The sequence below is a fragment of the Medicago truncatula genome, chromosome 4 (assembly GCF_003473485.1).
Source record: "Medicago truncatula cultivar Jemalong A17 chromosome 4, MtrunA17r5.0-ANR, whole genome shotgun sequence".
NCBI classification, from domain to species: domain Eukaryota; kingdom Viridiplantae; phylum Streptophyta; class Magnoliopsida; order Fabales; family Fabaceae; genus Medicago; species Medicago truncatula.
The window spans coordinates 50378799-50406354 of NC_053045.1; the positions used below are offsets into that span (position 1 = coordinate 50378799).

At 34.4% G+C, this 27556-nt stretch overlaps 3 protein-coding genes across 3 annotated transcripts; 2 read left to right on the forward strand and 1 right to left on the reverse strand.

Annotated features, from left to right (window-relative positions):
* Window positions 1–4065: 4065 nt before the first annotated feature.
* On the reverse strand, window positions 4066–10288 carry LOC25493631 (FAM10 family protein At4g22670). The gene is made up of 11 exons (XM_024782595.2): window positions 10056–10288; window positions 9929–9968; window positions 9543–9689; window positions 9376–9463; window positions 7980–8060; window positions 7814–7878; window positions 7022–7162; window positions 6105–6221; window positions 5707–6012; window positions 5166–5223; window positions 4066–4371 (listed from the first exon to the last, which is right to left on the reverse strand). The coding sequence occupies exons 1-11, from the start codon at window positions 10163–10165 to the stop codon at window positions 4262–4264; spliced, it is 1263 nt and encodes a 420-aa protein (XP_024638363.1). The 5' UTR covers window positions 10166–10288; the 3' UTR covers window positions 4066–4261.
* A 3660-nt stretch (window positions 10289–13948) lies between these two features.
* On the forward strand, window positions 13949–16495 carry LOC25493632 (subtilisin-like protease 4). The gene has a single exon (XM_013602198.3). The coding sequence runs from the start codon at window positions 13993–13995 to the stop codon at window positions 16258–16260; it is 2268 nt and encodes a 755-aa protein (XP_013457652.3). The 5' UTR covers window positions 13949–13992; the 3' UTR covers window positions 16261–16495.
* Window positions 16496–18483: 1988 nt separating this feature from the next.
* Window positions 18484–19701, forward strand: LOC25493633 (F-box/kelch-repeat protein At3g06240). The gene has a single exon (XM_024780750.1). The coding sequence runs from the start codon at window positions 18484–18486 to the stop codon at window positions 19699–19701; it is 1218 nt and encodes a 405-aa protein (XP_024636518.1).
* Window positions 19702–27556: the final 7855 nt, after the last annotated feature.

Consider the following 27556-nt stretch of genomic DNA (forward strand, 5'->3'; position numbering starts at 1 on the left):
GTCCAAAAATCGATCCAAATTAAACCGCATATATTTGTATCGGTTCGGTTCAGATTTTTTTAGAGTACTCATCCAAACCGAACCGATCCGCATGTAATTTTTATTTTGGATGGGTTGACATTTTGCCTCAAAACCGATCCAAACCGCACCGCGAACACCCCTAGAAGATAACACATAGGAGAGTAGGCAACTTCAATACAAAACCTAGTTGGATTAGCTTAGTGGTATTGACTTGAGTCCTGGGAGTATGATCATCCTCAAGGTCTCATATTTGATTCTCCCTGATGCTAAGTTGGGTGGGTTCAGGGCCAGTCCAAGGGGGCTGCCACTAAAGCAAAGGCTTTAGGCCCCCGAGTTTTTTAGGTCCCGTATTAGGCCTCATATTTTCGTAGGTCAAATTTTGTAAACATGTTCACTTGAAGCTGAAGTGGTATATATGTAAATGAGGAATCATAGTTCATGTAGCAAATTCGATTTCAATGCTAATTATTTTATTGATTATTTGAACCTTGAATTCTTTGTGCCTTCAGATTTCTATCAATCTAATTCGATTTCGGTTGTTCTAAATATATTAGGACAAGTAGTGTGTAATCAAAGTTTGTAAAAGTACAAAATTAATTTATATTTGTATTATTTCAATATTATTTTGTTATTTTAATATCTCTAACAATTGGTAAATAATATATATATTAAATTTTATTTTCAACACGCAAGCGCATGCGTGCACCCACACTAACATGTTCATGTGCGCGCTCGCACCCCCCCCCCCCCTGCAAAAAGGCTACACATTAACGGAGTTGATTATAGCGAAAGAGGCTCATATTTAATAAGTGTCAGACACATATCATATAAAATTATTTTCGATTGATGTAACCTATGGAATTTTTAATTTTGTCCTATTCTCTTTAAATGGACTTTAGGCCTAAAAATATATTGGGCCGGTCCCGGATGGGTAGGGATGGGAATAGGCCAGGCCGGCCTACGGCCTGGCCTGGACTGTTTAGTAGATAGGTCTAGGCTTAGGCTTTTTAGAAAGCCTGTTTAGTTAAATAGGTCAAGCTTAGGCTTCAAAAAAAGATTGTTAAGCCTAATAGGCCGGCCTATTAATACTTATTTATTAAAAATATTTTTTTTTATATTAAAATAATTGCATATATTAAAAATATAAACATCTTTTTCTCTATCTATTAGTCCCTTAATATGCTTTGTTGTTATAGGCTTTTATGTAGGCTTTAATCTTGTTGAAATTTACTTGTAGTGAAATAGGCTTTTAAGTAGGCTTTAAGACATGTTTAACCTATTTAGTAGGCCAAATGAACTATTTGATGACCTTAATATGAAGTAGACCTGTAAGTAGGCTTTCAGGCCAGTCCAGACTTTTAAATAGGCCAGATCAGGACTAGAAAAACGGCATATGATAGACCATAGGCCAGACTCAAGTTTGTGATTTATTTGGTAGGCCAAGCTCAGGCCTATCAAAGCCTGGCCTATTCCCACCCCTACGGGTGGGTTAATTTAATTTCTTTATAAAAAAAACTTCAATACAACAAATACTTAACGAGCACCATTTCATTAAAATAATTTTTCATTTTCAAAGTTAAATCATAAGTTAGAATAGAACTCAATGAACGAGCCTTTATGGGTATAACTCAGTTGGCAGGGACATGCATTGTTATATGCAGGGATTGGGGTTCGAACTCCGAACACCCTACTTATTTATCTTGTAAAAAGTGAATCCTAAAAAAAAAAAAAAAAATCAAACGATACGTGAATGCCACAAGTAAAACTCTAATAGATAAACATTGTTGAACTTAAGCGGTGAAACCGATACTAAATTAGAAAGACTTGTGACATTGTGAAAGCCATATTTTGAGAGTTAGATGGGTTACCTGATAGTCTATGGAATGTAATGAGAAGAGACATGCTTCCTTCAGACTGATTGTTCACGTGATGATTACTTGCTACGCAATGTTCGTACGGCTTGAAATTGTTGTACGTGTGCAAACACCCAATGGTTGATGAATCGTTTTCCCCGTAAAACCCGACTTGGGTATTTGAAGAATGTTATTGCTCATAATATGCTTGGTTTCAAAAGGAAAAAAACTCGTGGAGGAAAAAGGTGAAAGGAAGGGAAATGAGGGAAGAAAAGAAAAAAGATGATTTAATTATTTAGTATAATAAAAAAAAAGGTTTAAGAAAAATAAAGGAAGAAATTGAAATTGTAAACTTTACTAGGGTGGCAAAAAAAATCCGTACATAAAATCTGTCACAGGTACGAGGCGGATAGTTAAATGGGTATCCACGGATAAAATAAATGGGTATTTAATTATCTGTTACTTTATGGACATGAACACGGATTTGATGATACTCATGCCCGCAGGTATCCGTACCCACTAATAAATTAAGTAAATTACTAAAATATCCATGTGTGTGCGTGCATGTATGAGTTTGGTGTCTAAAAAACCCTAGTTTATCATGTGTACTGTACGACGCTCTTCTATGTTCTTTCTCTCAAGGATTCTTTCAAAAAGTTATCTTCCTCCTTCTTCTTCTTGTGCGGCTAGGTTTCTTCTTCTCCTCATCTTTTTTCTTCTTCTTCTTCTCCTTAGCATTATTATCTGTTTATGATTTTAGATTTGTTATTACTTGTTTATGGATCTTTAAAAGTTTAAGTTTGTATGTAATTAAAAAGGTATTTTTCTTTGTACAAAAAAAAATTAATTCAAAAATCCATGGTTACCCGCGAATATCCATGGGTATCTAAATACCCGTGGATTACCCGTATAAAGATACCCACACAGATACGGGAACGGACACGAATACCATATGATAGTTGGTTCTAGGTTGTCAACAATTCAAGCTATACTAGAAGACATTAAGAAAATAAAAACGGCTGGATAAAGAAAGGAGAAAATTAAACAAGCAACAACTTCATTCATGCCTCTGTGTCAGAAGATACAACTTAAATACCTAGGTCTTCCCTTCCTCATATGGGTCGGGTCTGCTAGATGGGCCTAAGCCACTTGATTTACTACAAGAGTCCATATAAAATAATACCGTAAAGCATACATACTATGTAACTTGGAATTTATTTCAAGTGATAGTCTTTCATCCAAAAGGGTGTCTGTGTCTTTTTCTTGAGTCCCTTTTGCTCCAGCTTGCTATCACCATATTTATCCAATAGGGCGGAGACGGATATCATACTATCTGTACTCATGGATATCCATTGACATCCCTAAACTTTAGCCAGCAAAACAGAAAGACAAAGAGAAAAGAAAAATAAAAATAAAATTAATGTTGTTCAAGCTAAACATATTTTCTATCCCTTGAGTGGATATTAGGTGATTGAGCTTCCTTCTACGTATTATTTCCTGAATCTTAGTATGTCAAATGTCAATACATTGGGGATTTGGCACAGTATCTAGTTCTTTATTTTAATCGATAAATTTTTGGTTTTATTATGTGTTTGATTTACCGGAAAAATCCATGGTCTTTTGTCTTCTCATCTGCGCTATCAACCCTAAAAAACAAGCTTAAAATCCTACAATCCAATCGCAACTCTAAAATCCAACGGTACATTCTAGTTTAAAATCACACGCATAAGTGGTTAATTTTATCCACCGTAAAAAATGTGGATCAAAATTAATCTCTTACAACTGTAAATAAAAACAATATATAATCTCTTAGATGTATTTAATATCTGTTTGTATATATTATTAAAGCTATCAAACTTACATTTAATAAGTTAGACATTTACTTTTCATCAAAAAGAAGCAAATATTTATAAAATTGTTTTCTAATATATTAAACTAATACTAATAGTATTAAATAAAGAATTTTGCTAGAAGCCACCCATGAAAGTGTCTTTTAGCATTCCACACCTCAAGGTGTGATTTTCACTTTTTAGTTATAACTTTGCTAAAAGACACCTTCATAAAAATTAGTTGGTGTCTTTTAACAAATGCTCATAGAATAACTTGCTAAAAAACACCTTCCTAAAAGGTGTCTTCTAACAAAACCCTTAAATAAAATACTTTTTCCATTAACAGAAGGATAACGACTATATCATTTAAATCCAGTCAGTAGAATATTATGTTGCTGATAAATAAAGAACAGGAGCAATTTACCTACAAAACAGGCCTTGCATAAAAAAGTTTTATGATATCCGTACAATTAAAAATGCAACATAATTAACATTAATATTAAATTAAATACTCGAGCATAGGCCTAGAATGCTGAAATCACAAACATGTAGAATTGATCACTGGGCACCAGCACCAGCACCTCCAAATTTGCTCATCATTTTCGCAATTACAGGCGCAACCTTAGGATTTGCTTGATGCTTAGCCAAATTAGCAGGGTTCTTCATAACTGCACTCAACCAAAAAAGACAAATGAGGAACTCGTGTCTTTTTTCATTCAGAAGACAGCTAAAATGGGTATATACGGCAATATGTTAAAAAGTGACAGCCATTGTCCGACTGTGTTAAAATTATTTGGTTAGAAGAAGATACGAGGAATGTAAAGAATGGGAGCAAAATCCTTATTGACTAAATTTTGAGTCTGCTCCAATATTCAATTTAGGACCAGATTCCTATCGGTTGATGGTTGACAAACCTTCAAACACATGTCTTTACATAAAAGATTAAGTAGAAAGTTATAAGGTATAAAAAGCATACTGTTATATACCTTAATTAAATTAACATCTCCCTTCTCACCTTATGACTATCCAAAAAAGAGAACCAAACAAGAGTTATCTACCCTCTCATCCCTTCCCTCAAACCGAGAACAAGATATCCAATTAAATGTCTCCCCTCTTTATATGATAAATCTAACAGATTCCATCATTGGTCCACATGATCTCTATGGAAATCATGAATCATGCATTGTGAAGTAAACATAAAATAGCTTGAATTTCACTTTGTCCTTAGTTCTTAGCAGATTTTTCGTGATTCCAAATCTAAGGATAGAAAAGGTTCTTATGAATTATGAGCTACCTTCCTTTGAAAAAATGGCAACTGCCCTTAAATTAACCAGAAAATATTTATCAATTAAGTGCAAGGCTTATGAAAATTCATGCTTCGACAGTAAAATGAGTTCGCATGAAAGAAAAAAAAAGTTTGGGAAGAAAAAGAATAGAGCCAAGTATTAGAACAGAAAATTACCATCTTGAAGAGCAGCCATAACTTCTGGATCACTAAATGCCGTCATCAAATCAGGGTCCTGAGACACATGTTAAAGAACATTTGACATCAAGACTTAAACATGTAAATATGTGTGTTTGAGTATGTGTGATTGTGAAGGGAGAGGGGGAGAGAGAGAGAGAGAGAGAGAGAGAACCCCATCGGATAGAGTCCCGCACAAGTAATGCTAATGGAACCATAACTCCCAACATTTCGATGAAATTTTTCCCATGTTAAAAGAAGGGAAATTGGATTCCCATGAAATTTTGCATACTTTTAAAAAAAAATAAAAAATAAATGACTTCCAATTTTCCTAGGAATATTCAAGAGTGTGCCAAACAGTTTTTTTTTTTAAAAATACCCAGGAATAAAACTCCCGTCTTTATATTCCCGGGTATGTTGTTCCAAGGAATAATTTTTGAGTCCGTGAAACAAACGCCCCCCAAGTGTGTGAGAGGGAAAGAACAGAGAATTATAGCAGTTCAAAAGCACGCAAAAACATTAAATGTTCAGATTGACATACGTTCAAGATTTTGCTAAAATCAACATTTCCAGGCACCCCTCCTGGCATGCCCCCAGCTCCAGGGAAGCCACCTGGCATGCCTCCAGCTCCAGGGAAGCCACCTGGCATGCCTCCAGCTCCAGGGAACCCACCTGGCATGCCTCCAGCTCCAGGGAACCCACCAGGCATGCCTCCAGCTCCAGGGAACCCACCTGGCATGCCACCAGGAAACCCACCAGGCATGCCACCAGGAAACCCACCAGGCATGCCTCCAGGATTTCTACTGGAAGATGATTGCTCTTGCTTTTTGGCCTTCTCATATGCTGCCTGTAATGTATACAAGTTAGCAACAGCTATATTACATATGTATCTATCACAATTCGCCTGACATGTTTTTTAAGCATGATACAATTGACAACCTGAGCTTCAGCACGGCGACGTTGCCTCTCACGCTCAGCTTTTTTCTCTTCTCTTTCTTTGCGCAACCTATCATACTTCCGACGGTGTTCCTCAAGCTTGTGGGCATTTGGTTCAACCTACACAATCCATATTTTATAATAAGATACAAAATAAATCCAACCATTAAACACAACTGATGCCCTCGGTGCATATCCATAACATTCCTAAATTGCAAGATTTTACTTTCAGGAAGGTTGTAAGCGAATAATATTCAGAGGATACAATAAGCACATTAACTAAGCAGGGCTTGTGCTCAAACAAACTTTTAGGTGTTGTGATTGCAGATGGTATGGAAAATACAAGTAAAAACCTAAATTGGTTGGACGAACTATGAAGTTAGTCAACACGTTATGTTTTTCACTATACACATGTTTCTTCAATCTGATCTTGTTTTCAGGAAATATCTTCACTACTCATGCACACCTCAAGTAAATGCTGAAAATATCATCCCTTTTCTAACTTGTTTCTCCTAGATGCACTCCTCATTATCATTATTATCATGCATCTATTCCTTTGCGGCTACTGAAGTGTTGCATAATATTTTAGGGTTTTACATCATTCTTAATTAATTGGTTAGCATCCATAACTATGTACACCATGCTGGCATTTCCTACATTTCCTGCTTAATATAGATCCCTAGGCAAATTTCCATATTGAAATAGGTTACTTAAGTCTTTAAAAATAATAAATATCCTCATAAGTTCGTTTATGTTACCCATACCATGTCCAGTTATTGACAAGTGAGGTAATTCTAAATGCAAGAAGGTAGGCTTTAGCCAAACTCAAATAAGCATTGTTTTTGTGCCCGACATTTATCACAGTCAACACTAGCCTGACGAATATTCCCATCAAAAGATACTAGGGCAAAAAAGCAAACCTTCTTAAGTACTGCATTTATTTCCTCATCATAGTCTATATTTGAAGCTACATGGAGATCCTTTGCAGCCTCTGCCCATTGACCTAACATCGCTCGTGCTATACCACGTGACTTGTATCCTTTAGCAGAATCAGGATTAATCTGGAAAAAGGAATAGAATATTAAAAATATTGCCTGCATATCAGATTGCAGCTACATAGACATAATAATAAATTCTGGCAAATACTACATTAATTGTGAATTATGACCATTGAAAAAAAGGTATATCTCAATAAATTCTATACACTCATAGTCCATCTCCGTCCACACTGCCGTATTTGAAAGTAGGGTTCGCATAATTATAAAAGAAAAAGTACAAAGCAAATTTATATGAGACAGATTGAACCTTTAAAGGAGTGTCTAAAGAAATATGTAATACAACACGTTGACACTTGACAGTATTTGGCTACTCAGATGCCACAGTTCTGCATCTTATCAAAAACTTATCAAGAAGCATGTATTTCAAAACAGAAAAAACTCTTCAGAATTTGTTTCTCTAAAGGAGCAAAGAAGTGTGTATTTACCACTGATCTAATCTTAAGAGCACTTGGAACCTATCTTTGTTAGTAATTTGAAAGTTAAGACGCCTTTCTCATTTTTGAGGTAAGATTTTGTCAAAGAAACGTTGTCCTTTTTGGAATATAATGCAACAAGAACATTATGCATGGACAACACATTCAACCGTCTATTTTAAGTTAAGCAAATGTATAATTCAGTTTATCAAGCAGTACAACGGAGAGGAGAGTATGTAACCTCTAAAGCAGCATTTGCATCACGGATTGCAGCATTAGGTTTCTTCATTTTGATGTAAACACTGGCTGTATATGATAAGAAAAATGTTTCAATGAATGTTTGTCCTGGACAATAAGAACAAAAAAACTAGAGCATGTAAAAAGCAAAGAATCAAATCAAGTCATACCTCTGTTCGCATACATTATGGCAGAGGTAGGATTGAGTATAATTGCCTCTGTCAAGTTCTCAATTGCCTCCTCCAACTTACCTGCATTTCAAAGCCACGTAAGATCAAATCATAATTCCATTGTTATAAATCTTTGAGTGCTGGAAAGAATACGAGTTGCCACCCAAAACAGTCGAGATATTTGAAATAGGAAATTCAATGGGCCAATCTATGGGGACAGGTCGCACGTTAGGCAGCTCAAAGAAATAACATGTGTTTGCATAAAGTTTTATCCCTTCTAAACATCATCAGATTACATAGTTGCCATTGATTAATTTTATCCCTTCTAAACATCATCCCATAACATAGTTGCCATTAAAAAAAAAAATAAGATCCAATTATGAACTGGTATGAATCAAGTGCCCTGGTTATATATAGAGCATAGGTATATGTAATTTATGGGTTATTACAAGATTAAATGTTACATTGTGACGAAGTGGTGGCATTCTTTTTTTTAAAACAACGTGCACTGTGTTTGATTACAAGCAACGAGTTTATTTGTTATTTTGGCGTTGCAGACGGCTCCAGACTCAACACAAGAGATGTCAGTTACATCGACTGCCCCAAATTGACAGACAAGTATGCTCTTCGAACACAAGAGATTGAAAACTGACACTCCTGTCCCTGAAGTCAAGTGTACTACCAGTGCCGACCCAAGGGCCAATCAGTCCAAGCTAGGGCTTTGGGCCTCAAAATTTTGGGCCCAAAAAAGGTCACCAAAAGATGCAATTTAGCTATAAATATATACTAATATAACAGATTAACTATAGGTGTTTACCTAGCTCAATTTGTCAAGATGATAGCCTCGGATCCTGGTCTTAGGTTCAAACCTTTGACCAATAAAAAATTGATTTGTGGATTTTTTACAAGCATTGTGTGAATTTTCTATTTTCAAAGGTCTCACTAGAGAATTTGCTTTAGGCCTCTTAACATGTTGGACCCACCCTGTCTACTACTAGATTCCTTCCCAGCTATTTATCACTAGCAGTCACGGTTTGCAACTTCGGTCATTAAAAAAATTGTAACTTGTTTACTGTTCGGAGGATAGAGTTTTTTCATCCCTTCTAAGGATCCCAGTCCAGTCTCCTAGGGTTTTAAAATAAAGGTTCACGACGATGATATGGGTCACCAAATCAAAGTATTTTACGTTGCTATGACTGCAATACTGCTGCAATTTTGACAGCACTTCCACAGTTCTCCTTAATATCAACTTGAAACCATTCCATGCCATAGGTTCATTTTTTCGCATACATTGTTTGTGGATCCATCCACCTCCCAGTAATAGTAACCATAAAAATATAATAAAAAACCACAAATCAATCATCATTATTAGAGTTAAGAGTGAATGTTATGTTACCTTCAGAAATAGCTTCCATGGCTTTAGCTTTCGCCAACTGTGAAGACTCGCGACTCTCTTCAGTAACCTCAACAGAAGAGTCTCCCATCTGAAACAACACATACATTTACCTCAAGTCAAACCTCAAACTCTACAATAAATTTAAAATAAATATATAAATAAATAACCTTTTGTGGAGGATCATCATCAGGCTCAACGGTATCACCCTCTAGCTCAACATCAGATTCAATTATCTCATCTTCCTCCTCTACTTCCTCCACCTTCACTTTTTCTTCCTCTACATCCTCGATATCATCATCGCTCTCCACGGATCTCTATCATACACAACACACATCACAATGCATCAATAAACATATTCAACTCTATAGCACTGACACTTCCAAACGAATACGTGTCTGAGACGACACTGACATGTGATTACACTCAATTATATCATTTTCTAAAATTAGAACCGGCGTCAACGTGTCAGTGTCGTATGCCGTGTCAGTGTCAATATTTCAAAGATATTCAACAGAAAACATTAAACAAAAAACAACAAGGATTTATAGGTTACCGATTTGGAATAAGCAGATTCAGGAAGATTAGCACCGAGACTGAAAATAACAACCAAATAGAACAAATTAAAGCACAACATAGGGTTTTGTATAGGTGCGATTTGAAAGAGAGTGATAGAAATTAACCTTTCGAGATAGTCGCGGAAGAAGGAGAGTGAAGGATCGGCGAGAGTTGAAGGATTGGACTTAACCTGTTCGATGAAATGCTTCAATTCTTTCAGCTTCGACGGTTCCATTGTGTGTGTGTGAGACTGTGACTGCGGCGCGGCGTGTTGTTTTCTTTGGGTTTTATGTTAAACAGTAGGTGTGGGTGAGTGAACTTATGGACGGGGTCTAGACTTTTCTTGACGTAAAGTGCTTCTAGTATCTTCTATTGGATTTTTGCTATATATAGTAGGGTATCTCAACCCTTCGATTAGGGATGAGAATGAATATTCATGGATACAAATTGATGATGCGTGTTTCCGTTCCGTTGAATAAATATGTAACTAGATACGAGTATCTGCAATACAAGTAATCCTTATGTAAGAAGGTATCTATGAGTATTTATGGATATCATGGATTCTTGGAAGAAAAAAAAATATTGATTGTCTTTTTTTTTATTAGCGGAAGCAAACTTAATCATTTAATTCGTAAATAAAGAGTACGTGGTAGATGGTACATCATTGAAAATATGGGGGTTAATGTGAGATAAAGATGCTCTAGCAACAGTATGAGCAACTTTATTAGCTTTGCCTCCTAATGAACCGACACTGCAAAGTCGGAATTACTAACCAAGAGACTTCGACAACAGGATCCAAGGTCACCAAATTCATTGGTAGGAAACAATTGATGAAGCGAGGGCTTCAACTAAGGTCTTACAATTTGTTTCAAACAAGACATTATTCCATCTGTTTGATATTGCCAAATTGATGGATTCTAGTAAAGCAACAGTTTCAGCTTCTAGAACAGTTTCAGCCTGTATTATGAAGAAAAAAATATTTAAAAGGACTGATTCCAAATCTAAAAAAAAAATTAGGGGGTAAACCGAAAATAACATATTTTACAGGGGAAAAAGCACTATTAACCCTTATTAATAAGATTGACACCGGTAGGTAGACATTGATGAGCAAGGCGCCAAAGAAATGAGCGGACTCGAGGCAGTACTTTGAGATTCCATAAAGTTGTCCAGTTGATATGTCTTTGCGCTTGTGTATATGGGTGCAGCAGGTCTGAACACATATGATATGCAAACTAAACAGGCCATCAATCGTAGTATTCCAAATACAAATATCTTCTTTGAAATGGCAGTAAAGGGGCATGACAAGAATACCTAAAAACTTCAACTTTAAACACGCTTACAAATTTCATAATCGATGCATAAACCATTCAAATTTCATAACTCATACAAATTTTATATTCCGTACATAATTCATACAAACTTTTGAAATTCATACAGATTTTCAATTAATCAATGTAAAAATAAATATATAAAAAGTCAATTTTTTTTTTAAAAAGCAATAAAAAGTTAAATCTTATAAACATAAATGGATATGTTAGTGAATTAACTAATTTATTTATGGGTGCATGTGGACATGTTTCTTTTTGGCCATCCCTACTCTCGACTCTTCTTTTTGTTTGTTACTAAAGAATAAGATTTAACTTTTAGGCTCAAATCATATACACAAATAGTTGGTAATGATTTGAGTCAACTCAAACATAGTTTAGTATTGAACTCAACAATTAACTTGTTATATTGATTTATGAACCAAATGAGTTGAATTTATTCTAAAAACTAAGTTCACTAATTAAATGAACTCAACTTCAACCGGATATAATTGAACCAAATTTAAGATTTTGGAATATTTAACTTATATGGCTAAAAGTTAAAAGAATGCCTAATTGCAGTGAATAGGACTTCAGTAATTGGCAAGAGGAAAAAAGAATGAGAGAAATAACTTAGCAAGACTCTAAGACTGAATTGACTCAAATTAGTGACAGACTAATTTGAGTCTTTTTAATATTTCGCATAAAATTAGACGTAAATAATTTAAAATATTTTAAAAATATTTGAAGGGACTAATGTGTCCCCTTTATATATTTGCGAGGGACTATTTTGAGTTATATTTTTTCGCATAGACTAAAATGACCCGTATCCAATTTTTTTGGTTCCAAATCGAGTCTTAAATAAAAAGCTTATCTTATTATTAAAATAAAAAAAACTTTTGTTTATAGTTACCTTAATTTATTGATACTCACACACACATCTCCCAAGCCTGATTTGCATCCAATTTGCAAGCTATCGTGAGAACCATGAATGGTATACCTCTTGAAGAGATCCTCACATTCAGATGTACATTAGATTAGAACCACTCTGATTGGAGCCAATATGATTTTTAATTAGGACACATTCGATGAGTTGCTTGCTTACTAAATTCTAGACTATGACAAGAGGAGGCAGATTTAACGATTGGTAGAAATTATAGCTAAGTATGAAACAAAGTTCAACCAGTTATCCTACTAAGCCAAGCTGAATCAATAGATAGATGTGAAACTCTTACTAAGGAGCAAGGAACATGTATGAGGAGGAGGTGAAGAAAGATATCATGGTTAAAAACAGAGAGAAAGAGGAGGAAGTCAAATTAATTTGGAGCCAACACTTTTGTTTTTAAGATTTATGCTAATTAAAGATAAAGATTATTCCAAAACATAGAGAACTATACTTCTAATTGAACATTAGTGCCCAAAACATATTTTGACGCTAGTGCCCTACACTTTTGAACACTAGTGCCCACTACTAATTCTACTTGAGCTTGTTAAAGGGTTGTGCTTAACTATGAATTTATACCCCTCTTTTAGTTTGAGTGATATTTTTCAAGTAGTGCATTCTAGAACTTGTTTTGAGACTATTCCAAAACGATTTTTATTGGCTTGATAAGGAGATATATGGTTGAAGCATTCTAGGCATTTTTCTGGCCCCATTCCCACTAGTGCCTCCTTTTGAGCCTATTTTTTTTTCTTTGATGTAAACTTTTTCTTGTTAAACTGTGGTAAAAGTTGAATTAATTAAAGTAGCTAGCTGTGAAAAGAAATTATGAATCCCTCTAATTGAAAGTGTTGAATCATCCCTCATTTAAAAGGTATTTATCAAAGCGAAAGGGTGAAAATAATATCTTAAAGAAGAAGGTATTGTCCTATCAATAATTAAAAGGAGACAATTTAATCTTTAAAAAGAATGGTTGTACAAATAATTAAAAATAATGGTAGTATTTCTTAATTCTTAGTTACAAATTTACAATGATATATTTATGTAGACGATGGTTGTTTGAATGTGAAAGAATAAAAATTGATTGTTTTTTGAAGAATAAATTATTTAAGGATGTTTTTGTTGTAAAAATCAAATCGTCTCTTTATAATTATTGTTGGGAACAAATTTGGATCTTTTTAATTATTGTTAACCACCTAATTATCCAATTTCCAAGTAACAAGTACTTTAATTTTTCCTAAGAAACAAAGTCTCATAGTTTTTCTTAAAGACTAAAATGGTCTTTGCTGTATTATTTTTTTTTCTTGAAAAGGCATAATGTGGCTTTGACAAGTGTTCCTTGCACATTGTATGAATGCAAAATTATATAAATTTGTCTTGATATAAATTTGGCATTAGTTTTTAAAGTTCACTTGACATTAAAGTATACACAGTGTGCATTTTGATTCTCAGAAGCAGTAGAAAAATTCCAAGTGGGACTACACAGCAAATGCAAAGATACAGCCTGCAGAGATTAAAACTCAAGAAAATATCCACGATTCCATGAAGCAATCTTCCAAAAAACTAAGCTAAACAGAATATGGTAGGTAGGAACAACAAGACAACAACAACCTTTTAAAAACAAATACTAGTCATTGTTGCCGACTTAAGAATAAATATACACCACATGAATCATGACATATATAATATAACCATGCTAGCCAGCAAAAAGTGTTACTTACAAAGTTACATATAAATATATAATCATTGTGAATGTATTTATTTAGAGCACACTTCTTTCATTCTTCCATCAAGCAGAAAGTAAAGTTTCTCTTGAACATGGATTATTTCCTTTTCATTGCTCTCACTTTCGTGTTGAGTTTCCATATTCATTTTACTCAAGGAAGTGAACTGCACCCTACCGCTCGGAGTACTGAGACAAGCACTTCAAAAATATACATTATCCATGTGAATAAGCCAGAGGGTAAGCTATTCACTCAATCAGAAGAAGATTTAGAAAGCTGGCATCATTCATTCATGCCAACTACGGTTATGAGCTCTGATGAACAACCGCGAATGATTTATTCATACCGAAATGTGTTGAGTGGTTTTGCCGCAAGACTAACTCAAGAAGAGTTGAGAGCTGTTCAACAGAAGAATGGTTTTGTTTCAGCTCATCCCGAAAGGACACTACGTCGTCAAACCACACATACCCCAGATTTCTTGGGGTTGCAGCAAAATATCGGATCTTGGAAGGAATCAAATTTTGGAAAGGGAATTATTATTGGTGTTCTAGATTCAGGAATCACACCTGATGATCATCCTTCGTTTAGTGACGCAGGAATACCACCACCACCGTCGAAATGGAAAGGGAGATGCAAACTTAATGGTACAGTTTGTAACAACAAATTAATTGGAGCAAGATCCTTCAACAATGCAGCAGTAAAAGGAGAGAAAGCTGAAGCACCAATTGATGAGGATGGACACGGGACTCACACAGCAAGTACAGCGGCTGGTGCTTTTGTCGAAAATGCAGAAGTGCTAGGAAATGCTAAAGGTACGGCAGCAGGGATGGCTCCTCATGCTCACCTAGCAATTTACAAAGTGTGCTTTGGAGAAGACTGTGCCGAGAGTAATATACTTGCGGCATTAGATGCAGCTGTGGAGGATGGTGTGGATGTAATATCGATATCACTTGGTCTAAGTGAGCCTCCTCCATTTTTCAATGATAGCACTGCCATAGGCGCTTTTGCAGCAATTCAGAAGGGAATCTTTGTAAGTATTGCAGCAGGAAACTTTGGTCCTTCTGATGCCTCCTTGGTTAATGGAGCCCCATGGATGCTCACAGTTGGAGCAAGCACTATTGACAGAACCATTGTGGCAACAGCAGTGCTTGGAAATGGGGAAGAATTTGAGGGCGAATCTGTTTTCCAGCCTTCCGATTTCTCTCCAACACTGTTGCCCTTAGCATATGCAGGAATAAATGGCAAAGTAGAATCTTCATTTTGTGCTAATGGATCCTTGAGTGACATTGACTTCAGAGGAAAGGTTGTTTTGTGTGAGAGGGGAGGGGGTATAGGAAGAATTGCCAAAGGACAGGAAGTACAAAGAGCAGGTGGTGCCGCCATGATTCTCATGAATGATGAACTCAATGGTTTCAGTCTCTCAGCTGATGTACATGTCCTACCAGCAACACATGTAAGCTATGCTGCTGGACTAAAGATCAAGGCCTACATAAATTCCACTTCACCGACAGCAACCATTTCGTTTAAGGGAACGATTATCGGGAACTCCTTAGCGCCATCCGTTGCATCATTCTCTTCAAGAGGTCCCAACTTGCCGAGTCCTGGTATATTGAAACCGGATATTATAGGACCAGGCGTGAACATCCTGGCGGCATGGCCATTCCCCCTGGATAACAACACCAATTCAAAACTAAATTTCAACATTATGTCAGGCACATCAATGTCATGCCCACATCTTAGTGGCATTGCGGCTTTGCTCAAAAGCTCTCATCCTGATTGGTCACCAGCAGCCATAAAATCTGCCATAATGACTTCTGCAGACACACTAAATTTAGAAAACAAACTCATTGTCGATGAAACACTTCAGCCGGCAAATCTTTTTGCCACAGGTTCGGGCCACGTGAATCCACCAAGAGCAGATGATCCTGGATTAGTATATGATATCCAACCTGATGATTATATACCTTATCTATGTGGTTTAGGCTACAGTGACAGGGAAGTTGGGATCATCGCACACAGAAAAATTAACTGCACTGAGACATCAAGCATTCCCGAGGGAGAGCTTAACTACCCCTCATTTTCTGTCGTGCTTGGCTCCTCGCAGACATTCACAAGGACAGTTACCAATGTCGGTGAGGCTCAGTCATCTTATTTTGCCATAGTCGCAGCACCAAAAGGAGTTGATGTGAGCGTCCATCCAAACAAGCTCTACTTTTCAGAAGCCAACCAGAAACAGACATATTCAGTAACATTCAACCGTATAGGGTCCGGTCATAAGACAGTAGAACACGGTCAAGGATTTCTAAAATGGGTTTCTGCTAAACACACTGTCAGGAGTCCTATCTTGGTCAATTTCACATAAGACAATAATGAAGCCAAGCAACAGCTTGTACTACAAGAGAACAAATGCAATGGTCAGAAAATTGCCCTACTAGCTACAACATTAATAGAAAGAAAAAAATGTGAAAACACCATTAGATTGGAGTTTTATTGGATATGTTACCCAACATCCAATCATTTGATGTCATGTTACTATTTCATATTTAATTATTTGTTCAGTGAATTTAAATTTTGGGTTAACTGCCTAATGGGTATCAGTATCCACTTTTCTCATTGGTGTCAAATAATTCTCCAAAAACAAATTACATTGGGATTAAAATGCTCATGATAATTATGCCTCGCCAGAAATATGCATGGATAGATACAAGATACTTTGGTATCTATCATTATCAGCAACTTTCCAGATAGCCCAATATACAAGACTGTTTAATATATTTGTTAGACCATCAATTTTAAAGATGTTTAAAGTTTAAACACTGAAGTTTAATTTACAATATCTTCGTTAATAAAGATTTAGCAAAATGTAAAGATAATGATTAGAGTACACCAACACTAGAAGTAGAAGAGCATGTGAATCGGGGAACAGAATCAGAATTTACTCAAAGAACATGTCATTTCCATATCTTAGAACTTCAACAAATACCGAAACACTAGTGTAACTTAACCTGTTTATTTTTTTCGTCAAGTAATTTACACGGTGAATAAGTAAAGAATTCAGGATTTTAGCGGAAGTTATTATGAACACAAAGCATGCATTTCAAGAAAAGTGGGATTTGTTACTACCAAAAATTGCAGGTAACTGTTACGAAAACCCCTTACTTTATATGGTATTGATAAAGTGACTTACAAACATTTCGGAAAACACATGGAATACAAACTTGGAACAAACTAAAAATAATGACAAAACATTTCGGAAGAAATATAACATGTAAATCATCAAAACACCAGAAGTTCCACAAGAATTAGATGCCCATACGAGCACTATTCTCTCGTTAATCCCAGTAGCTCCCAGCGAGCGAAAGTCCTTTCTGAACTAGCAAGTTTTTCACATGCACAACACCTGCTTATAGCTCCTTGCAAGTCAAAGTCATTCCCTCACGTTCTTCACGAACCATTAAAGCTCTCTTGCGAGCACCACAATCTTAAAAGTCATTTTCACAAATTATGAGTTCCTCGCGAGCATCAATACCCTAAGAGGTTCATCACGAACTATAGACTCTCTTCGAGCAACATATTCTTAAAATTGCTAGCTAACTACGGCTCACCAAGAGTTCGAACTAATTCGTCCCAAAACTTGAAGTTTCGGAAACTACAAGTACCATATGAGCACTACACTTTCTAGGACCTTTGATGCTCGAGGTTCCAAACGAACCACGAATCCGTCACGAGCATCACCTTTTTTACAATTCAGTTCTCTGCGAACTGAAAAGTCATCGTGAGTCGCATACAAGCAAAAGCTTTCTTTGAGCATAATCTTTGCCCTCGCATAGAACATCAAACTGCTCAAAGTCGTCACTCTTCACTCACTCCAAAAATGATGATTGGGGGGCTACTGTTCTGGAATGTTCAAAAGATGCTCACAATCCAATGCCCAACGAACAGGCCCAATCCAACTTTGGACAAACAACGTTTATCACACCCTCCGATCAACAGCTACAACACGTCGAACACAATGGCAACCTGCAACTCCCTATGTAAGGTCTCCCAAGGTACAATTTCATTCAAATACTGATTTGAGTGTCGAGTGTCCAAACAATTAAGAACAACTAAGCTCACCGCACCGGACGTAGTTCAGTTGATCCGATCAGATCATATTCTTTCCTTCAAATTTTTTTGTACCAACCATAGTGTAAAAATTCATAAATTTTACCAAACAAGCATAGTGTAAAAATTAATTTTAGATGGAAAATAGAGAGACAAAATTGTATTGAAACCTTTTATTTTATTTCTCTGTTGAAAAATTCTTATGGATAAGCTCGTTTATTTTTTTTCTTTTCTTTTTTCCTCTAAGTTATATTGTCTGTTATAGCTTTGCCTATACTGCCGCTAGAAATTTACGAGGGAAGGGATACGTGGGGACCAACGCTAGAAAAATGACTTCCGAAACGGATATCAGTTGAAAAAACCCGTTGTCATTAGGGTTTCAGATTACTTTGCTCAATACAATATATTTTCACATTTGCATTTCATATTTCTCTCAATCTCATTCCCCTCTAGTTGCAGGAATCCACCATCGGACTCGGAGATGGAAAAATCAGTGTTAGTTGCTGTCACTAACGAAAAGGTTTGCAACTATTTACCTCATGATATAGTGCTCTTCATTTTGTCAAAACTTCCCTTAAAATCATTGAAGAGATTTCAATGCGTATGCAAACTATGGTCTCTCTTATTTGGAAATCCTCGTTTTATGAAAATGTACACCGACAATATCATCCATGGTAATCATCCTTATTATGATGATACATTTCTTGTCCTGCACAAATTGCTTCCTAGGACATATGAATACAGTAATCATTGCGACTTTTATTGGCTCTCTGGTGACAAGTTTGAGAATCGGGTTAAAGTAGATTGGCCGCATCCATTTCAAGAGGATGATACAGATATTTATATTGTGGGTTCTAGTGTTGATGGTATTCTTTGTCTCAAACAAGGATTTACATGTACCCGTCAAGTTGTATTGTGGAACCCAACTACTCGTGAATCTAAGGTCATCCCTACTAGCCCTGTTGAAAACATACCACCTGATCGGACCCCTTGGTTATTTCTTCACGGGTTTGGGTATGATCATGTTAGTGGTGATTATAAAGTTATTCAAATGATAGATTTTTTTGCCGAAAATAGTGTAGAAGACGAAGGTGATTTGATATGGGAAGATAAATCCTACGACCCCTTGTGGGAAGTATATAGTCTCAAAAATAACTCTTGGAAGAAACTTGATTTTGATATGCGTAATTGTTATTTCTATTCATCATTGGGAGGTATGGGAGTGTACATGGATGGTTTTTTTCATTGGTGGGCAAAAAGTGAATCAAAAAATATTGAAGAATGTTTGCTTTCATTTGACTTTAGCAACGAGGTGTTGCTTACAACACCCAAGCCCTCAAACATGGATGGTAGTTTTGACTCTCGATTCGTGGTGAGGCACCTAACTCTGTTAAATGAATCTATTACTTTGATCTCAACTTATTTAAAGAATATGAGTACTTTTCGCATATCAATTTTGGGTAAACTTGGTGCGAGAGAATCTTGGATCAATCTCTTTATTGTTGGACCCTTACCTTTTGTTAACTTCCCCATTGGAGTTGGGAATAAGAACAATATAGTCTTCTTCAGCAAAGGTGATAAAGAACTAGTCTGGGTTGATTTAAGGACTCAAATGATTGAGAAGCTTGGTGTTAAAGGAGACAAATTTGATTGTCACATAGGAAAGTACAAGAAAAGCTTTCTTCCGATCAAAGGATGAATTGTTTTCGCTCGAGGTATGTGATTCGATATTAGGATTTTAACTTGTATATATATGTTCGAACTTCATTACACTCTGTATGAATTGTTTACGCCTTTGTTTAATTTTGTGCTTTATTTTTTACTTTTATGTTCCAAATCAGTTAACTAGGCGTGTTCAAGTTTGATGGTTTAGCAATTGAGCTTATGAATTTCATATTAAAAATTAGGTAATATGTGGAAAGATTGACATGTTTTTCTTTAATATATTGGAAGCGAAACACATATTTTTCTCAGTCTTGTTTCTGAAACATGCACAGACACAGTTGCCATATGTGATTAGCCTTACTCCCTTTGCACTAAACGTTGCTTTATCTAATGTTCAGCATTTGAGGTTTAACTCAGCATGGAAATATGTACATTTCCCTATGCAGACTAATACACACACGAGGATCATGAATTCTCTTACTGGTGATGTGGTGGTGTTAAATTCTCTTGCATTACGTAAAAACATAATAAACAAGAGGTTTGAGTTGAATCAAGCGATAATATTAGATTTGTATGATCACCTAAGGGAGTAAAATATAGGTGGTTTATGAAGATATGTGTGTAAAAGGATACATATACTAATATAATAATCTACCACTGCTCTTCACTCTATATTTTCCATTGTGATGTGAGTTGAAACAAAAAAGAGTAGAGAAATTGCGATACACTAAATATTATACTCATGATTAAACGTCCTCGGTTAATGATTAAACATCCTCAGTTAATTAATGTATGTCTCTATTTGAGAAAATACTTACATGGTCACAATTATTTGGATAAAACGCTCGGGCACCCACGTACAAAAACAGGCCGTCCAATAATCCTCAAAAGTAAGTGAAGTCTAAGCAAATTTTAATATATGAGATTTTTTTTGTTTTCATATGAGACGTTTTTGCTTATAATTTCTTTTTAAAATATTTCTTTTGTTTGGAGGCTTAAAGCGAGGGTTTTGGTAGCCTTACTCTTAGAGCGGCCCCGCTACATATTATTTATTTATTTTCTTTCTTTTTCTACCTCTTTTCAAACATGTGAGTGTGACTAAATGTTGTGCTCAAATAGTGTGGCCATCCAAGACTTACTAACATTTATTTGATGAAAGAATGTGCCAGTATAAGATAGTTATCAGTGCCCTAACATTTTGTATTTGCACTCCATTTGTGTCCCTTTTCCTATTAGGAGTCTTCAATGCATGAGGTCACTGACATGAGTTACTCTTTAGATCTTTTATTGATTTTTTAGTATGGTCTAATATGTTTAACTTGTTGAAATGACCAAGTTATTTTAGATGCTTTAAATCCAGCTGATTGAGTGAGTGCTATGTGAAATACAAATGAATGGTCCAACCAACTATTCAGTAGATGAAAGACACTACAATAGTAAATGATCCTATGCAAGGAAGATTCGGAACATACATGATTTTGCTGGATCATGTTTCTCTGAATTTAATATTTTAATGCATCGACGTTGTCGATCATCAATAGTCATTTGATCAAGATCAAACAATCTAAATTTAAACTTGATATTTAAAAATATAAAACAAAATTAAAGTCAGTTTTTTTTTACCACCAAAAAAAAGTCAGTTTTGTTTGTGAACCACTAGATCAAAATCAATAGATTGTTAATGAACTTAACTGTGTGAACACGGGAAAATCTCAAGCCAATTTCATTTGTCCCGGTGAAAGATTGAGATATTGGGTTTATAGATGAATCTAGCTTCCCTATAAAGAATTATGCTCTTCTCCCATAAAAAATTGCTTGCTCCCAACCAAACTTTCGAAAATACTCATGTGTGACTTAAGTCACGCAGCCTACCTGAGTTAACTCACGCAAGATTTATAATTAACGTGAGTTATCTCACGCATGAGCATTATAGTCATTTCAGTTGAGAATGAACATTTTTGATTGGATAAAGAACAGAATTCCCCAGTAAATAGAGTTATAATCCTAGCTAAAAGCACATTCCATCTTTGTAAGCAATTAGTAAAAATCTCATGTATTTTATCTTTGTATTTAATAAATTCTTTTTTTTTTTTACTTTCATGTCTTATTTTATATTTTTATTTTAAGCCCACCACTTTGATGAACGAGTTGATTTATTTATTGTCATGGAATTATGTAAAGTAATCAAAGAATGGGCTTTCCATAATTTAAATCATTTCTTTTGTTGTGGGATTTCAAAGTCCAATCTAATCTTATCGTTTTTAAGAAAAATCAAAGCAATAACCTTTGTTGAAATTAAGACAAAGGAAGTTTATGGACTTATAAGATTAGACAAGGGTTTTGAAGCATTGGAATAGTCTAGAAGGCCTTGAGGTGACATAGTTAGTAGAACTTAATGAATTTTAGCAACATAGCAAATGTGATAATAGGGGGTTGTATTGGATAAAACACACATTTGTACCTTGAAAAAGAACTTGGTTAATTTAGAGTTACTTCAACTTTAGGCTTTGATTTTTCACAACATTAGAAAAGATTGAGATTTAGACTGTAAATTGTTGTGATGATCTCGAATAATTCAAGGACAACTTTTTTTATTAATTTGCATATTTTCAAAAACCATCAAACTCTCAATCATTCAAGCACATCTAGCTAAACACTTAGGAAAAGTCTCTGGATCGTTATTTTTACTATGTGATAAAACTATACACTTGTTGGTATATCACTTGTAGAACTAATAATAAATCCGCCATTTAAAAACAAACTAATGTAAACGGCAAGACATGAATGCAATCAAAATCATGAAGACAAAACTTGTACTGTGGTTTAAGAATCTAATTAAAACTACGAAGTCGTGTCCATATTAAAAGCCACAACTTTCTTTAATTTACCTCTTCCATAAACTTTTTATTTCTTACTTATAGATATATTATGTGAAAGAAACTAACATTAAGTGAAGTCTCTTTGACCAACAAAAAACTTTAAAAGTTCAATCAAATCTTTTTTAGAGGTTTTATTCCTTTAAATCATCCGAAAATACCACCTAATGATCATGATACTGTAGTATGTCCAATTATGCAATATTCTAGTTGCGATCAAGATTTATAAACTACTTGCACAGTTGTACAATTATGTTTATTGTAGTTACAATTATAAATGCGAGTGATAATATTCATGATATCAACATTATTAATTACAAAAGATACTTACATAGGTTTTACATATATGTGAAAAGGAAATTGCTACTTTTAGCGAAAGAAATTCAGCGAAAACTTCACGATAGCTACTCCATGTATCATCCAAAAAAACTGCCCCATTACCTCCCATTTATCCCGGACATAAACAAATTCAATTGGCTGATTTAATTTCGGGAACTATTCACGATCTTCTATTGGGACAAATAGCATCACTCATGTGAAAAATCACTCCACTGATTATTCATGAATAATATAGAAGTATTCAACCCTTTGGACAACGATGAAACATAATATGGAGCTCACAGTGCTATGTTCTATGATATTATATATACTATATACACCAGTTTAGAAAACAAATATTTTACTAAAGTTGTTTTGAAGGAAACATTTTAAAAAAATAATATAAGAATCACTTTTACATCTTGAGAATAATCACTCTTATAGTTGGTAGTAAACTCATGATGCTAATCTAATTTTTTCTTACAGTGCAATTCAAATTCAAAGTTTCATAAATCTAAGCTCAGTCCATATCCTCTAAAGGACTTTAAAGTTTAAGGTAAATGATTAACATATTGACATTATGGAACATGGAAAATTAATGCATACACATGTAATAGGCTTTAAATCCTTGATAATATAACTATAAAATTTCCTTATTATAGGTGCACATACTCCACTTCCATCTTGCATGGATTATACTAGCAAGGATAAGATTAATCATAAGTATTCATCATATCCAATGTACTATGATTATACTCCTTATATCATAATCATTGTGGATTGAATATGTAATACCTTAAGTCACCATAGTTTAAAAAGCATCATCATCTTAAATAGAAAAAAAAAATCTTCATATTTTGATATGTTTTTATAGTGTGGTTGTAAGTAAAAAAATGTTGTAGTAGAATTCATAGATAACTTTCATCATGTTGCTAACTAGAGGAAGCTTATTTAATTGTTTTCAGAATGATTCATCTTCAGGTTATACAACTAGATCCAAAACCATTGACACAACTACCTCAAAGAGGTCTTCAATTATAAGATATCAAGTGGACGATTGGACTAAGACTGAACTTGACGCTCTGGAGATCGTTGTTCATCAACATGGTAAAGGAAATTGGGAAGCAATATTAACATATCCATTTATGCTAGTTTTGATGAATAAAACTCCAAAAGAACTAGCCACAAGAGACATTGCAAATCCTTCCAATATAACTAGCATTATCAATTAGCACCATGCTTTCTAATGGTACAAAGAGACATTCTAATTCTTCAAAAAACAATGAGGTAGAAGTTAGACCTCGACTCCTAATATTTCGATTTGATGTTTACCGGTGTTTGTGGTAAACAATAAGATTAGTTTTAAATTGTTACTTGCAGGATCAAACTAGAAATTTTATGGCATAGTGTGCAATGAGTTTCCAAAAAATATATGAATGTTCATGGATTTGCTTATGAACAAGATGAAGAAAACTATTCTACGATGAAGATAATTGTCTTTTGACATAAATCAATAATATCTTTGAAGATTAAAAAAACTAAAATACATAGAATTTTAAAAGGCAAAGAAACTTAAAGAAAGATAAATTGCATTGCATTAAGTAAAGATGGTTCAACAAATCATTGTTACATACATTCTTCACTCGTGTACTTTGAGTTTATAGAACTTTTGTTAATGAATTGTGACCCATTTTTTCTATGAAAAAATAACTAACAAAGTAACGGCTTGAAACTAAATCTTTTCAACAACTTTAGCTTTCTTTCCACGTGTCTGAACCTTTGATCTTGCCTCTTCAGCAAGGATTTGAAATTCTTTAAGTCGAAATCCAAACATCTGTCAAATTCCTTTGTTGTCGAAACCATGCTTCCTCCTTGGACTTAAATTTTTTTGTACTCTTGATCATCACTTTTCTCTTTTAATATACAATCCAAAAGCTTGTTGATATACTAGACGAAATAAATGATGTTGAAAGAAAGGATGAGGTCTATGACGAGATCCTACATATATACGTCGCAACTAACCACTCTGATCCTAAGGAAGTGAAAGCTTCCTATACAAGGATCACATCTATGGTGGACTTGTGTCTTCTTGCGAGTAACCACTTGCACATCACTTTTCCTGTCAAAATGAACATATGAAAATTCATGTTAACAACTACCACCACCATTGTTAATAACAATACGAGTTTGGCTGAACAAAAATGTAATGGTTAGTAGAAATACAAATAAAAACATAAATGTTCAACCTAAAACAACAATTCTCATGAATGAGTTTGACAAAATGACATCTCTTATTGTAACTTAGCATATTTTGAAATGTTTATTTTATACAACATCTTATTGTTTATGTTTTTTTTAAGGACTTTGCATAAAAGTATTATTTTTACTTCAAATATTGCACCTCAATAGTTTTACTTAACTACAAAAATTTTATTTAAAATAATTTTGGCTTCCTAGTGCTAGAGGTTGTTAACCTTCTACATAGAGTTCAAATGATCATGGATAACAATGTCATGTTTTCTAGGTCCATGAATGTTGTTTTTACGAGAATTGACTTTGTCATTCAAAAAGGTTTAGCAGCACAACTTGTTGCTCGCTTGCCTTCTATTCATATGTAATTTATCTTTGATATATATTACAATAATATTATATTATTAAAAAATACATAACATTGTACTTAAAAATACAGTGAATAATAAGTGCTTAGAAATTAATTCCTTGTGGTAGGAGAATTTATGAAATACATAATAAAAAATTTATATATCGATGGATAAAATATATAAAACATAAACCAATCACTAAATCATACCACCAAGATAAAACCTACAAATTCAAATAAATAAAATAAATTGAATTCAATCATAGTAAAATCAACTAATTAAAAATAATAAACTTGAAGGAATTATAAGTGGATCATCTTACTGACATTTAATCAAAGAAATCACACTCGTGGGATGTTTACTCAGTTCCCCTTTGACCTGATCTGAAGTGAAAGTCCATGAATTGAGTTTTGTTGCTTCATTCGTGGATATGGTGGACGCAAACCAAAATAAGATTAAATAGGCAAAAGGAATTGTAAAAGTAGACCAATAAATTACAAAACAAGGTGAACAACCTAAAATTCTTCTTGTAAATAATAATAACAAATTTTCCCCTCTCGAACATAACATACACAATTCAATCATAAAAGTCAACAAACACATACATATTTTATATATATTGAAAGGTAGACATATAATGAAAGATTCAATTTACCGATCTATTCAAATTCAGAAAACAAGGGAAGATAAAGAGGGAATAAAGATTGCAGTTTTTGAGAAGCGTTATTTTTAGGTGAGGGATAGAGAGAGTGAGGCGCTTATAAAGAGTGAAAGGGAGAAGCTAGGGTTTTGTAGTGAGAATCAAGGATGTTGTGCTGGGCTATTCGGGTATTGAGACCCAAACTCGTTTCTATATTTTTCCTCCTTTTTTATTAACTCATAGGCCCAATGTTCTACTTCAATTATATTATGTAAATTATTTTGATAATATCCAACCATTCTTCAATTATTTATAAATAATAAGCTTACAATTTTAATTTAAATAATACTAATTAGAGCTAAAAAAATATTTTGTAAAAATTCATAATTCATGTTTTATTTAACATTTGTCAATTTTACTTCTCCTTTTTAATTGGTTGGCCTGATCAGTAGCTTATAATTCAACAGAAGATCCTGAAAAATGACACAAAGAAGAAGATTTGAATTTTAGAGAGAAGGGAGGCAGGGGGGATATTTCACCACATAATTTTTTAAGGTGAGACCTAAAGCAAGAGCTTAAGAAACCTAACACTTGGGTTGGGTTTGTGCACATACTATGGTTATGCTTCCTCTAACAAATTTCTATCTATAGATATTAATGTGGTTATTAAACTAAACTTCATCTAATTTTTTTACCGAGATGATCTTTATACTGGGGGTGTTAACGGGGTGTGCCCGTGCCAAAGCCACAAAAAGTTGAAGGATTAACAAATTAACTTCCCAAAAACCGGCCCAAAATTTAAAATACAATTTTTTACTTAATTAAAATACAAGATTATTACTTTTCCCACCCTGCTGGATTCTAGCGCGTCCTATTTTTTTCTTCAAAAATACCCCTAGTTCGGATTATATAATCCGAACTACTTTTGGATTATATAATCCAGAAAATTTCGTGCATTTTGGAGTTTGAAGCACCTCGAAAGATCTTTGATGCTAAAGTACATTGGATGGGTTCGGATTATATAATTCTGCCTGGTTTTACACATTCCGGATTATATAATCTGAAATGTGTCAATCACCCCGTAAAAAGTCAACATGTGTAAAATCATTCCAGATTATATAATCCAAACTGCATCAGCACAGAGGCATAAGCCATATGTTTTGGCTGAAACATGCATGTTTTGGCGCATTTAGGTTGCTTCTAAACGACATACCATGCATTGACCATATGCAAAACATAAAATTTAATTCAAAAGAACACAACATAATTTTCAAGCATAACATTAATCAAACATAAAAATAAAATTATCCAAATGTTACATCACTAAAAATTATCCAAATTATTCAAACATATCATAATTAAAAATTACAATAATCCAATGACTCTACCCCTGCCACCCTAAACATTATTCCTACGACGATAAACCTTTCCACCATAAACCTCTCTCAAGACTTC

Excerpts from the sequence above, each read along its gene's own strand:
- LOC25493632 (XM_013602198.3), top strand. The coding sequence starts at position 13,993 with ATGGATTATTTCCTTTTCATTGCTCTCACTTTCGTGTTGAGTTTCCAT.
- LOC25493631 (XM_024782595.2), bottom strand. The coding sequence starts at position 10,165 with ATGGAACCGTCGAAGCTGAAAGAATTGAAGCATTTCATCGAACAGGTT. Across the intron at positions 9,969-10,055 it reads TTCCGCGACTATCTCGAAAG|TCTCGGTGCTAATCTTCCTG; the intron begins GTTAATTTCTAT and ends TGTTATTTTCAG. Across the intron at positions 6,222-7,021 it reads TAAATGCAGTACTTAAGAAG|GTTGAACCAAATGCCCACAA; the intron begins GTTTGCTTTTTT and ends TGGATTGTGTAG.
- LOC25493633 (XM_024780750.1), top strand. The coding sequence starts at position 18,484 with ATGGAAAAATCAGTGTTAGTTGCTGTCACTAACGAAAAGGTTTGCAAC.